The following is a 14,694-nucleotide window of genomic DNA, read 5'->3' on the forward strand; positions in this document are numbered from 1 at the left end:
GGGTGACTCTTTCTTAATTCACGTGTTTCACTAAAATTTTAAAAGATCACTTTTTCTTAAAGACGTGCTTATACCTAAAACAATGAATGGAAACCTATAACAATGTGAAGAACTAATCATCTGGATTGTGCAAATTTGTGTTCAAAGAAGCATGCTATGTGTTGTCATTAACTCACCAGATGCAAATATTTTTCTCATATCATAGGAGGAGACGTGTTGAGCCAGTTTGAGTTTAATTTCAATTACCTCTCACGGCACTGGTAAGAGCAATGTACATTTAAATGTGTGATAACAAATGGCAGTTAGGAGCATGATTATTTTTTCCTTAGGAAATATAACTTGCAATGTAATTAGGAGCCTTCTGCATTCGTCAATTTTGAAAAGTAAAACTAAAGATTAGACTAGCCTAAGTAGATTCTTTTAAAAATTTGTGAATTATGCCAAACATATAAAATAATGTATTTTTATAAATAAAAAACTAAGATGATGCACACTGTGTTGCTGTCACCTAGCTTAAGAAGTAGAGCATTGGGCCTCCCTGGTGGCGCAGTGGTTGGGAGTCCACCTGCCGATGCAGGGGACACGGGTTTGTGCCCCGGTCCGGGAAGATCCCACATGCCGCGAAGCGGCTGGGCCCGTGAGCCATGGCCGCTGAGCCTGCGCGTCCGGAGCCTGTGCTCCGCAATGGGAGAGGCCACAGCAGGGAGAGGCCCGCGTACCGCCAAAAAAAAAAAGAAGTGGTAGAGCATTGCTGGTATCTAGAAGCTCCAAGTCTTTCCTGCTCTATATCACATCACCTTTTCTCCCACCAGATGTAATCACTACCCTAGGTTTTCTTAATCATTTAGTTGCTTTTCTCTATAGTTTTACTACATGTAGCTATATCCATATGCAAAATATTATATGGGTTTTCACTTTAGATAAATAGAATTACACAGCATGTATTTTGCTTAAAATTAAATTTAAATTAGAATTTAATGTAATTACACTTAAAAATGTTTTTGCTTAAAATTATTTCTCTGACATTTAATCATATTGATATGTTCGGCCGTAGTTCCTTGATTTTCACCACTATATATGGTCCTCCATTGAGTGGATATACCAAAATGACTTGACTTCATTCTAATATTGATGGATGTGTAAGTAGTGTAAAGTGTTTTTGCTTTACACATAGCATTGCTATGTACTTTTTTGCACATGTATTTTTGCACCAGAGGGGAACGTCTTTCAAGCAAGTGGCACCAGAAGTGGAATTGCTGGGCTGTAGGGCTTATGCATGTTTAACTTAAGTAAATAATGCCAGACTGTCATTCAAAATGGTCTTCCCAGTTTGCACTCCCATCAGCTTTGTTCTGCTTCTTGTGTGTTCTCCAATACTTGGTATCGTCCAGCTTTAAAATTGTTCTAACCTATTTGGTGTGTAATGGTATCTCCTTAAAGTTTTAATTTGCATTTCCCAGACTACTAATGAAGTTGAATATTCTTTTGTATTTTATCGATTGTTTGTTTTTCATTTTAAGTGAAAACCTTTTGTTTGGTTTTTAGCCTATTTTTCTGTTGGGTTGTCCTTTTTATTTCTGAGTATTCTCTGTATATTCTAGTTTCTAAGCTTTGTCCATTTATCATTTATTATCATTTATTTGTTATAAATATCTTTTTATAGTCTGTGGCATGTCTTTTTACTTACGGTGTATCTTGATAAACAGAATTTGTTAATTTTAATGTAGTTGAATATATCAATCCTTTCTTTTGTAATTTGTACTTTTGATGTCTTATTTAAGAAATCCTTCCCTACCTTGAGGGAATGAGGTTATTCTCCTAGGTAGCCTTCTAAATCATTTATAGTTTCATTTCTTAACTTTATATCTTTAATTTACCTGGAGTTAATTTTTTGTATATTCTGTGACAGAAATTTTACTGTTTTCCTGTAGAGATAACCGATTGTCTCAGAACCATTTATCAATAGTCTGCCCTTCCTCACTGATCCGTAATGCCCTCTGTGACATAAATTAAAATTCCCTACATATGCGGGTCAGTTTCTGGGCTTTCTATCATGTTCTGTTGGTCTAATTGACTTTCCCTGAGCAATACTGGTTTTTAAAATTACAACAGCTTTAATACATTTTGACATCTATTAGGGCTGATTTCCCAACCTGTTCTTTTTCTTCAAATGTACCTTGTCCATTCTCTTGCCTTGGCTCTTGGTAGGATCAAGTTGCCATGTTCCAAGAAAAGTCTTGTTGGAATTTTGTTTAGAATTCTATTGACTCTAGAGATGAATTGGAAGAGAATTAACAATTTTGCAATATTGGGTCTTCTTATCCAAAAATATGCTATATGTTTTATTTAAGTTGTCTTTAATGACTAAAATTTTATAAGTTTTTCCATCGAGGTCTTACACATTTTATTAGACTTAGACTTAGGTAACTTTTGGAAACAACTGTATTTTCTAATTGATTGCTGGTGTATAGAAATGTAAGTGACTTTCTAATTTTGATTTTGTGTCTAGCAACATTTCTTAGCTATCTTATTCTAATTATCAGGAGATTCTTTTGAATTGACTCACAATTCATAATCTACAAATTGTAACAATTTTTTGAAATTCATTTATTTATTTTTGGCTGTGTTGGGTCTTCCTGGCTTTTGCTTTTCTTTTTCAGTCTTTATACCCATACTTTCTTTCTTGCTGTATCATATTGGCTAGTATTTCCAGTACAATAGAAGTGGTGATATTGAGCATGCTTTTCTTGTTCTTTATTGTAAAGAAAATGCTTTCAATGTTTCATCAGGTTTGCTGTAGATTTTTGGGAGTATCCTTTATCAAATTAAGGAAGTTTCCTTCTATTTCTAGTTTGTTAGTAGTTTTTATTATAAATTAATTTCGTGTGTATTGAACTCTTATTCTTCATCTGTTGAGATAGTTGTTAATCTGTTAATATAGTGAATTATACTAATCTATTTGCAAATATTAAATCAACTTTACCTCCTGGCACAAAGCCAATTTTGCAAAGCTATATCATCTTTTTTTATATTTGTTTCATCTCTTCTTGCTGTTTAGAGTTTTTGCATCTATTTTTTATTAGTTAGTTCTGTAATTTTCCTTTCTTCTCTCCATGTTTGGTTTTGGTATTAAAGTTATCCTGGCTTCATGAAATCAGGTGGGGAGTATGCCTTTCTTTGCTATTTTCTGGAAGTCTGTGTAAAATTATAACTATGATTTCTTGAGTGTTTGGTAGAACTTGTCTGCAAAGCTATCTAGGCCTGATGTTTTAAAAAGTAGGGACTTTTAAAAAACTTTTTAAATGGTTTTAGGACTGTACAGTTTTTCAGTTTCTTCTTAAAGAGTTTTATATTTTTCTAGGACTTTTCCATTTTGTCTAAGTGTTTAAACATTTTGGCATAAGGTAGTTCATAATGTCTTATGTTTTTTTCTTGTTTTATTTGTACCTATGTTCTTTTGTTATCCATAATGTTTTTTATCCTGCCTTCTCTTATATTTTTAAACAATTAATCATGTCTAATATTTTTAGTTTTATTATTAAAAAAATAAACTTTTGGCTTTGTTGATCCTCTTTACTATATGTTCTTTTTCTCTTTCATTATTTTTTCTCATATTTATTTTCTTCCTTCTACTTTTCTTCGGTTCCTGTGAAATTTGACTCTTGATTTTAAGGTCTAGCATATGATTAATTTTTATCAGTTTTCCATCTGTACTTGAGAAGAATGTTAATTCTCCAATTTTTGATTTAATGTTATATATATACTTATTAGCTCAAGCTTATTAAATGTACTGCTCCAATCAGAAGATTTTTAAGCTATAAGTAAGATAGTCTTACTATTTTTATCTGGTTGGTCTAACAATTACTGAGAAATTGGTTTAAAAATCTCCCCCTGTGATGGTTGAATTTTTCAGTCTCTCCTTGTAGTTAGTTTGCCATACATGTGTTTGAAGATATGTTGTTAAATATATTCGAGTTTTAAAGTCTTATATTTTTCTAGTGAATTGAACTTTTTATCTGGTGACTCTTTGTATCCCACAATGCTTATTGCCTTCAAGTCCATTTTACCAGATACTACTGTAATTACTTTTTGTTGTTTGTTTTTTCTTCAAATGTTTACTAAGCAGTCAGGTGACATAACTCTATCCGTCAGTCCCAGCCTCAGCCCCTGAGGATGGAGAGCTGAGAGTTGGGAGGAGTGCTTACAGAACAAAGAGGAAGTAGAGCTGGGGGCTTGGCAAGTTGCCCATTCCCATCCCTGGTCCATCTGCCTTAGAGCTAAGGGAGGCCCAGAACCAACAAGTCATTCCCAGATCAGATGAGGCCAGCTGGCCTTTGGATGTCCCAGGAAGAGGGTGGTGGTAGCAGTGACATGAGGTTTCCCTCTAACTCTCCACACAAGGTCATCTGCACTGGATTAGACGTCCATTTCAAATTGTGTGTCATCGGGGATCCTGTCTTCTTTTGGTTATATTCACTGGTGCTTGAATTACTCGAGGCTTGCATTAGAGGTGCATTTCTCCAGAGAAGGTTCTGCCTTCTGCATGCTACCTCAAGGCACAACCTGGGACCACATTAAGTTACTTTCAACCCTTGAAGTTTTTCTGACTACACAGCTGGCATGAATGAAAGACAAAACATTTGTGGGGCTGGGTAGTTGTTACCAGTTCTCAGGGGAGGTATTTTTCCCTCTCTGTATCCTTGCCAAGGTGAAGACAGGCAGGTTTCTTTGCTGTCCTTGTTGGTATGTTGAGTTTATTTCTAGCTAATATTCATGCAGAAGGTATAGCCTTTAATGAGGAGTTTCCTCTGAGATGGCCCACTTTTGGTATTTGGTGGTTCCTATACTTTATCTCCTGTCTCCTGCATACCACACAGCTATCAAACAAACAAACAAAACAAAACAAAAAACTCCTAGGTTCCCAGGTTTAGCAGATGTCTCCAGGGCAAAAGCTGGCTTCCCACATGCTTACCTCCCAAAGTTTCCAGTTTCAATTTGTTTTTGACTTTTGGAAAAATTTCACTTTCTTTTTAGCTTGGTGATTCATCTAAACAAATATTTTTGTTATTTTGTCTAGCGTTTTAAGCTATGTTTACGGGGAGGACCATTCTGGTGCGCTTGTGAAGTAAAAAATGGAAATCTCAGTAGATTCCTTCTTATAAATATACTAAAATCAGGTTTTATTGGTTGTGATTTCTGTCTGGTATATTCTAAGGTTTTTTTAAATAAAGATAAAAGATAACAGTATAAATAACTGTTTATACTGTTTATACTGTTATATAAATAACAGTATAAATCTAATTTTTAAAATGCTGCTCTTCTTCCAACTGAAATAACTAATATCTGTGAACCAAAAGATTGACTTAGAATTCTTTTTTACTACCTTCCACTATGTACTCTGAAAGTAGGATGTTGGGGTAAGGAGCCATTTTTGGTGTTTTTAAAACAATGATTCTTGAGAGTAATTCAACTCAGAAGAATAAAAATACTTTATATTGCTCCTTGAACTCTGAATTCACAAAACTAAACATTCTTTTTATACTTTATAGTTACTTATCTTTGTATAAATATTTGATTAGGGTACCAGTTTGCTCTGCAGCATTGGGCAAATTATTGAACTTTTCTGTGCCTGTTCAGTTTCCTGTATGTGAAGTAGGACTATGATAGCACTAACCACTTGGGGTTGTTGGTAGGATTAAATAAATAATGAATGTAAAGCCCTTTGCATGGTGTCTGGCACATAATAATCCTGGAATAACTGGTAGCTGCTACTGCTGCTGTTATTATCTTCAACTTCAGAATCAAAACAACTCTTATTCTAATGCTTTTCTCAGGTATGTGCCTGTTGAAGATCTCCTGGAAATTTATAAGAAACTCTATGGCCGAGCAGTCATCACCAAAAATGCCATTGTTGACTGTTCATACCTTCAGTTCTTGGAAATGTAAGTGTAACTAGAGGAATATTTGCAGTCGATTTTATTGTGACTTCCTTAACACACTTTTCAATGTTTTAGTTTTCTGAGAGTGGATATTGGATTTATGGGTTTTGTTTGTTCAAAGGCAGTTGCTTGATAGTGGATACATGTTGCTGGAATCTTTTCTTCATTAATTTGCCTCATTTCTTTGTGGAAACCACAGCTCACAGTCAAAATTATTGCTTATGTTGCAGGTATGGTGAGATGCTAGCTATTTCCAAGGTAAAGGCATTTATTCTTCAAAATCTTAAAGCGTTATAAAGATACCATGAGAAGCACTTGATTCATTTATTTATTGACTTATTTTTCTTTCTCTTTGCCATAGCTTTATCCCACTTATTCTAGAAAGTCCCCATTTTTGGTGGAACAATTTCAAGAATACTTCCTAGGAGGACTGGATGATATGGCATTTTGGTCCACTAATATTTACTATCTAACAAGTTTCATGTTAAAGAATGGGACCAGGTGAATTCTTACTCTATTTCTCCTTCCAATCACTCCCTGCTTTGCTACCCTGTCCCCAGTATAACTCTCAGGTTTTTCAATTGATCAAATGAAGAAGAAGAAAGTCTCATGAAGGCTATCCTATCCTAATCGAGAGGGAAAAGAATGGGACTTCCTTGGTGGTCCAGTGGTTAAGACTCTGTGCTTCCAATGCAGGGAGCATGGGTTCGATCCCTGGTTGGGGAAGTTCTGCATGCCATGTGGCGTAGCCAAAAAAAGAAGGAAAAGAATGGAAACTGTTTTCTCAAAACTCCAACTAGCTCCCATCTGTTTAGGTTTGCTGATGTCTCTCCTGTCTTAGGGATGAAGAGGTAGATATTGCAAGGTTTGTGGTCTGGGAGGAATGGCTCAGGTGAGAAGGAATCTGCTTCCACAGCTGCACTGCATCTGTTTCTTTTGGGAGACCCCATGCTGTGGGCTGGGCTCTCCGCCTCCCCAAGCTCCAGCAGTGGCTGTGGCCATCCTCCTCTCCACCCGATCAAGCTCTCAGGGCTCTAGGGTTTAAAAGGTTACTTCACCTGACCCCCGCACTCCAAAGTGAAATCGAAATGAATGTATTTGTAAAGCTCAGTCTTCTGTTGGAATTTGACATCTAGCCCAGATGGGACAGTTGCTCAACCTCCAGCTTCTTTTCTGTTCCTCCCCAGCACACCTAGGACGAGTGTCCATCAGAGACTCAGATGGAGTGTAGACCAGGGTAGACTGGTCTGGTCCCCAGTTCCAGCTGTAGTAGACACTTCGGCTCTCACAGAATCTGTTCATGGCCTGAGGGAGCCAAGGGTCTCTCAGAACCCGTGTCCGACCAGACTGCTGAGGATGCAACCCCTCCCTCCCACGCTGTTGAACTGAGCAGGGTAGGGATGGGTCTGGATAGGGACCCCTGGAGGCAGCACCTGCTGCAGGGAAAGGGCAGGGTGGGAAGCTGAAGCAGCAGCGGGCAGGGAGAAAGAGGGTTCTGTGGCAGGAGCTGCACTGGGGGGTGCTATTCTGGGTGAGGATCATAGGAGGGTTGGGCTTTGTAAGTTCAGGGGCCTGTGTAAGCCCAGCTCCAGAACGGTGCACACTGCATGACGATCCTTTGCCCTTAAAACATTTGCTAGTATTCAAAGAATGTTAACCATAATTTTATATTATGTTTTATATTATTTATACAACATATATATGTGTGTATATGTATCTACAACACAATTATATATATTGTGTTGATTTGAAGCAAAATTCCCTTTGATAAATTCGACCTTAGCCTTGCTCTTAAGACTCGGCAAGTAATGGTGTGGCAGATGGAAACCATCCAATATAAATAGCACTTTTTTTTTTTTTTTTTTTTTTTTGTGGTACATGGGCCTCTCACTGTTGTGGCCTCTCCCTCTGTGGAGCACAGGCTCCGGACGCGCAGGCTCAGCGGCCATGGCTCACGGCCGCAGCCACTCTGCGGCATGTGGGATCCTCCGGGACCGGGGCATGAACCCATGTCCCCTGCACTGGCAGGCAGATTCTTAACCTCTGTGCCACCAGGGAAGCCCCCAAATAGCACTTTTAATAGTGAAAATTAACCTTCATTAAAATCCCCAAGCTCTTTTATGGCTGTGGGTGTTTGAGTCCACGTGAGTTGTAGAGAGGATGAACTTTGGAATTTAAGAGACGTGTCACTCTCTGTTGAGCTATCCCAAGCAAATTGTTACATCTCGCCAAGTTTCCTCATGCATGAAGTGTAGGCAGTAATAATTCAATCTTTCTCATAGGGCTATTGTGAGGAGTGAATGAGACCACTCATGTAAAGGGTTTAGCCTACAGTAAGCACTGGATAAACGTGGGCTGTTAGTAGTAGTGTTAGAAAAAAGTTAAGTTTATATTGGAGAGATTCATAACACATGGCCATGTTAGAGTGAATGACTTACATTTATTTGTTTTATAAAGTCCAAGTGTATTGATCCTTAAATTGCAAAAACAATTTTGGTTTGTCTTTGGCTCAGTTGTCCAATGTAGCTAAGGAAAGTTATGTAGCTGGACCTTATTCTTTAATTAGGAGGAGATAACTGAGAAAGAACAGATTTCTTGTCTCTTGATCTGTCTTAATTTATCAAGGCAGAAAATTCCATGAATTGATTGTATCTTTACAGACATGTGCAAAGAAAGATTCACCAGAATTTATGCAACTTTATGGGAAATTTGGAGAATGCTCCAAAGAAAGACAACACAAACTCATGACAGAAAGAAAAGCATATGTATTTTCACATTATAACCACTTCTTAACTTACTAATACGTGATCTTCCAAAGCAAACTTGTGTTACTTGAAACTCATAGTATATCTTCTTAAAGAAACAGTGAAATAATGGTAGTTACGTTCCCAGCCAGAACTCTACTTAACTCAAAAAGTATTTGTAATTGTAGCGCTAATCTTGTAAGGCTGCCATCTAAATCCTGGTGGTGCAGAAAAGAGAATTTGAGGAAAAACCTTTTCCTCAGCTTAAAGCTGGCCCTAAGAAAGATTTTGATGGGAAAAGTTTGCCTTCAGCTTCTTTCACCTCTTTTCTGAATTTCTTTTCCAGCAACCAGTCCTTTTGCCCCAGGTTGAGACTCCCTCAGTGACTTCCAAAGCTTCCTCTCCTTCAGAATAGTCTTCATTCTGGAAGAGACTCTTGCAGTGTAATACCCACTCCCTTAGTACTTCTGTTCAGTGTTAGGGAGAAAGTTCACCTCTTACATTCTATCAGCAACCTTTTCACTTGTAGAAAGGGATACTTAGTTACCTATTTAATTATTAGTTTATAAGTTTTTGTTTTTAAAGGAATGAGAATGAGAAATTAAAACATTGAGCATAGATGGGCAAAAGGTGGCACAGTTGGGAATCAGTTTCTTTCCGTCTCTAACTCTGAGATGGTTCATGTCAGCAGGGAGAATTCAGCAGGTGGAATCGGGAGGGAAGGGGGAAGGCTGTGAGTCTAGGGTGACCAGCCGTGTGGCGCTGCCTGTGTTACCGTAATAGCACCTGCTTATCCACCCTCATTAAGTAGGACTCAGGCCCCTTACCAGTCCTGCCTGGCTAAGTCATAAAACCTCTGCATGAAGACTTTTGGAGGTGGTTTGAAATGTTACACTGATTCCCAGAAAAATTCATGCTTGAAAAGAAGGTAGAAAACTGCCTAACTCATTTGACTCTTTCCCCAGTAACTGCAACCTACCTGAGAACCCTCTGTTTATCACATGTGGCAGCCAGCAAAACAATACCCACAGGTAAGTGGATTCCAAAATGGCTCACAGAAAAAGAACATCTCACTCAGAGGGGTGCTCAGTAGACTCTGAAAGCATGGGCTTTGTAGACAGAGGTTCAAATTCCAGGGCTGCCATTTACAGCTGTGTGATTTTTAAACAAGTTGCCTAATTATTTTTTGAGCTGCAGCTTTCTCCTTTGGCAAACTGGAATAAATACATATCCATACTCCCAGAATTATGGTATGGATTATGTGCGAGAATGGATGCAAAGCAATTAGCACATTAGTAAGTTGCTCATTAACTGGTAAATGATAGTTAATAGTATTATTATTCTTATTATTACCATCATTATTGTTATTATTCATAAAGTTTGGCCAAATTCCACCCTGAAAAAGTAATTATCAACAAGACAGGGTGGGGAGAAGTCCTCTCAGTTAGTTTCTGAGGAAGAGGGCCAGAGGATCTGCTTTGTATTCTAAGGGGTGGTATTCCCTGCTGGACTCAGGTACCAACCACCAACCATTCATTCATGCATTTAATAACTATATTAATCCTAATAACTATTATTACTAATACAATTACAATAAAATAGTAAAAATTATAAAATAATATTTCCTCATCACTATGTGCCAGGAACTAGTTCAGGAATTTAGAGACCTCATTGTGAACAAGACAGAAAGAGTTTCTGCTCTCGGAGGATGGCTGGTGGATGGGCGCTGAACAAGAACTTGTAAATACCTTTGAGTATTAGGAGAAGGACAAGTGTTGGGTGCTCAGGATGTACCACAGAGTGTCCTAGCTCAGTCACGGGAGACTTCCTGTGAAGAACTGACACTTCAACCAAGATGTTTAGGGTGAGCAAGTGTCCGATACTCAAAAAGAGGGCATTGTAATAAAAGATGCTAAGGTGAGAGAGAGTTCGGAGCTTCCAAAGAATTGAAAATGTGCAAAGGGTGTTCAGGTAAGCCCTCACTTTTTAATTTATGTGAATTAGGTAAGTTTTGTTTTGTTTTAATTAAATCGAACGCCTTTAGGTTGGGTTTGCAAGCTCTAGATTGTCGGATTCCTGCACTGGCTGGTATCGTATGCGGGCCCCCTTTGTTCATTTGTTGCCCAGCTTCCACTGTAAGCATTTCTGAAACCTGTCTGGCTTCTTTAGGCATCTGATTGGTAGACTGGTTAAAACATATGAATTTGAAAATGTATTTTTATTGTATAATTCTTGCATGTCTTTAAGGATAAATCAGTCCACCTGCATACTGGTTTCCCTAACAGCTATGACCTTTTCTTGGCCATTTGTATGAAATGTTGACTTTTGATTTTTTTAATCTGGAAGGAATTCAAACTTATACGCTTATAGAACTTATTTTTGTAAGGACAGGCTTTTTCAACCTTGGAAATGTGTTTATTAAAAGATGTAAAATCTCCTATAAAAGGTTTTCTAAAATTTTGTTTTTTGTGTTGCTGTTCCTTCAACTTGCAGATGTTAAAATTTTATGGCCTTTTAACCTGTGATTAACTTAACTATAGTTTTCAACTCAGTTATTCAGGGGAGTTGCTATTTCCTCAGTCTTAACCAGTTTATTCCTCTCTTTCCAGCAGCTCAAAAGTACAGAAAAATGATTTTCATAGAAACGTGACTGCAGCCCTAACTAAAGATATTGGAAAAAATATAAACTATACCAAACGAGGAGTGTTCTTTACTGTGGATTCCTGGACCATGGTAAGAATTTTTGGCTTTTAATGGAGAGACAGGCACCTGCCGCTTCCTGTGATACCGCGTTTTGTAGAGTCGCTGGTTGTTTAATCGTTCATTGAAAGTCACCTGGGCATGAGCCAGGCTCGCAAGTATCCTTGGCCTCCAAGTCTGGCTTGTTCCAGAAACATCCTATGACGAGAGAGGGATGGACCTCAGTGGCCTTTGGCAAGCCAGGTGGAGCCCAAGGTGGCCATGGGGCCAGTCCTGCTCTGTCCTTAGGCAAAGTGTATCAGCAATATCGTAGGCTCACTGTGCAAGGCCCGACACCAAGGGCCTTGAAGTTCCTCCATGAGATCATCTTAAGTGTCATTCCACCAGGGAGATAGAAGATGAAAGGGAAATAGTCTCTGACATTTAGAAAATTTCAGTCTAATAGGGGTGATAAATACAAAAACAACCATTTGTGAGTAGGATGCAACAAATCCTATGGTTGGGGGTGGGGGTGGGTACATAGACTCTCATGAGGATAAAAAATTATATCCCTACTCTCAGAGAAGGCTTCATGGAGGAGGTGGCATTTGAGTTAGGCCTTGAATACTAGATGGTTTTTCATCCGTGAGCATGTATTTCTGGTAGAGGGTTGGGAAATTTTCACGACGTTTGGAAATCTTAGTAGTCTTGTTTGCCTGGAAATCAAGATAAGGGATACAAGGTACTTGCGAGAGTTGGGGATAGAGAAGGGTTTAGACAACATTGTGACCTGGGCGAGGGCCCGGGCAGGGCCTGCTTTACAGGTCTGCAGCCTGCATGGTCACACAGAAGGCCGCCTCACTTGGTTTAATGCTCTGCTGTCATTGCTTTAAAATTCTTAATAACTTGGGAACAAAGAACTTTGCATTTTCATCTTGCAATGAGTTCTACAAATTATGTACCCACACCTAGATCTGGGAAGCTCTGTCAAAGCAACTCTCATTTGGTCTTGCAATTATGTGGATCAGTCTTCTTTGCAAAGGGAAAATTGTGTTAGAGAAGGATTTTATATTCCCAGGGCCTGGGTGGTACCTGGCATGGTGCTTCCTGGATGAGTGAGGACGCCAGAGCTGGGCAGCCGATGAGCAATCTGTGGATGGCCTGCCAGAGGTGTTAGACTGGAGAAACGGGAGGCACGGTCCCTTCCTGCAGGGCCCTTATAACCTGCACTTCCCTGGAGCCTGAGCTGTCCAGGGCTGTCCCATGGCTCTGAGCTGATTCTGCTCTGATTCTGCTCTGGGGAAGGCCCGGGAATTCTTGTTTGGTCTTATGTTACCCCTGGGTGGATTTCGAGTTGTGTTCCCTGAACTTGCCTGGATCTGGTGCCTGGCCAGGTTGTTCAGGGCCACTGCAGTCTGTATTTGTGTCTCTGCAGTAACCACACTAAGAACAACTCAGCATCCCAAGCTGTCCCCTCATTTCTCTCGCATACAGCTTCCAGCACTCTGCACGTGACCCCTCGTGCCTGCCCGGTTTCTTGGGACTCAGAGCAAATCCAGCAGCCTCTCAATTTGAGTGTGGTTGGGAGGGTTTCTAGCATTCCTGGTGGTATTTCAGTTCATTTGTTTGGGGGGGGGGAAGATATATATATATATACACATACAAATATAATTACAGTTCTAGATTTGAATGGATTTATCTTAAAAAAAACTTTAGTTCGTAACAATTATTTTGTTCAGTTACATTCTGCAAATTAATAGACCATCCTGACTTGGTTTAGGTTAATCCCAGCTGACTCTTTCTTTCCATGATGGCCCTGACCTCTAGGGCTGTAACTCCCATCTGTGAGCGCACACTGGGGTGTGATTCCACTCTCCTAATTGCCAGCCTTAAGTCGTCTTACTTGTTGATAGGAATTGATGTTATTTTTCAGCACTTGTAAAAACTTGTTTCCTAAAGTCTAATGCTTTTGGCAGGAAACGGTAGCTTTGTTGATTATGCTGTGTCTTTTTCTGTAATCATTTTATTTCAGGATTCCTTATCTTTCATGTTCCGGTCTTTGGAGAGGAGCATACAGGAAATGTTTACTGGCAGCTCTCAGCCACTGAAGCATGTTTCTAGCCCCTCAGCATCTTACTACTTGTCATTTCCCTACACAAGGCTAGGTTGGTACGTATGAGTTTATATAATTCCTGAACATTTTCATCAGTATTAATTTCAAGCAGTCATTCACAAATGTTTAAAATGGTGCCTGTTAGCACTTTATTTTCCAATCAATTCATCATCAACAAAACCAGTAATTTTGTGGTTAAGTTCTGGTAAAGATAATTTTATCTCCTTAAAATTGGTCAAAAATATGTTTAAATACAAACAACTTTTACTTTATTAAATAACCACAACAATAAACTATTACTTTATAGAATATTTGTAAAGCTTCAATGTTTTCAGAGATAGATTATTACAGATATCTTGGCATCTAATGACATTAGAAAGATAAAAGCAGGTAGCTATTATGGTGACTGGACTATTATAACTTCATAAGGCAAAAGCCTAGGCCACCACAATAATTTTATAAAGAGCATGTTAGGGATTCCTCTGATTTTAAAGATCAACTGTTACCAAACCGAACTCGGGTCCCCTCGCCTGATGCACAGCAAAGCCAATCTACTGATACCGAGCTGCGGTGAAGGAAAGTACAGCATTTATTGCAGGGCCCCAAGCAAGGGAGTTGGAGACAAGCCTCAGGTCCACTCCAATCTGGTCTTCGAGTTAGGGGTGTTTTTAAAGGGGGAGACCAATGAAGCTGGGATCCGTCATCGTCTTGTGACATTTCTTAATCATATTTTCAGGGGTCAGGATGTTTCGGTTTATGATTCTCTGGCCAGGTGGTCCGTGGCTCGGGGTTCTGGTACCTTGCTTGGCCTGGAGAAACAACCTGAGTTTGTACCTTAATTATATCTACAACAGCCATTTTAGTACGTTAACGATGTTATCGACAACAGCTGTTTTAGTCATCGGACTCTGGTTGATTAGTGTTCAGTTAGCACAGGACTGAGGTCGGAGGGGACAAGAAAGGGAATAAAGTTTTGGATAGAAAGATTAATCATAAACTCGGTAAGGGAACTTGGTTTTAGGGGGACTCAGTTTCACAACCAAACTGAGCCCGAGGATATAAAAGTGACTATTTTTTGGAGGTTTTTGTAAAACCTCTTTTTTTTAAACCACACTTTTTAAATCCAAATAACATTGCATTTCCCTTGGAACAATATACTGACAGCCCTTCCTCTTCAGGCCACTAATGCTTTCAGCTCCAGCACAAGGAATGGGGGGTG

The 14,694-nt window shown here is 39.0% G+C and overlaps 1 protein-coding gene across 1 annotated transcript in view; it reads left to right on the top strand.

Moving 5' to 3' along the window:
• The window catches only part of GPLD1 (glycosylphosphatidylinositol specific phospholipase D1), an 87,634-nt gene that overhangs the window by 54,934 nt on the left and 18,006 nt on the right, over window positions 1–14,694 (top strand). The window contains exons 11-17 of the mRNA XM_081247414.1: window positions 206–260; window positions 5,835–5,942; window positions 6,170–6,197; window positions 6,301–6,440; window positions 9,649–9,714; window positions 11,296–11,416; window positions 13,395–13,531. Of these exons, the coding sequence (XP_081103540.1) occupies window positions 206–260; window positions 5,835–5,942; window positions 6,170–6,197; window positions 6,301–6,440; window positions 9,649–9,714; window positions 11,296–11,416; window positions 13,395–13,531 (655 nt within the window). The remainder of the gene's footprint in view (window positions 1–205; window positions 261–5,834; window positions 5,943–6,169; window positions 6,198–6,300; window positions 6,441–9,648; window positions 9,715–11,295; window positions 11,417–13,394; window positions 13,532–14,694) is intronic.

The sequence above is a fragment of the Mesoplodon bidens genome (assembly GCF_964165515.1).
Source record: "Mesoplodon bidens genome assembly, chromosome: 10".
Classification (NCBI taxonomy): Eukaryota; Metazoa; Chordata; class Mammalia; order Artiodactyla; family Ziphiidae; genus Mesoplodon; species Mesoplodon bidens.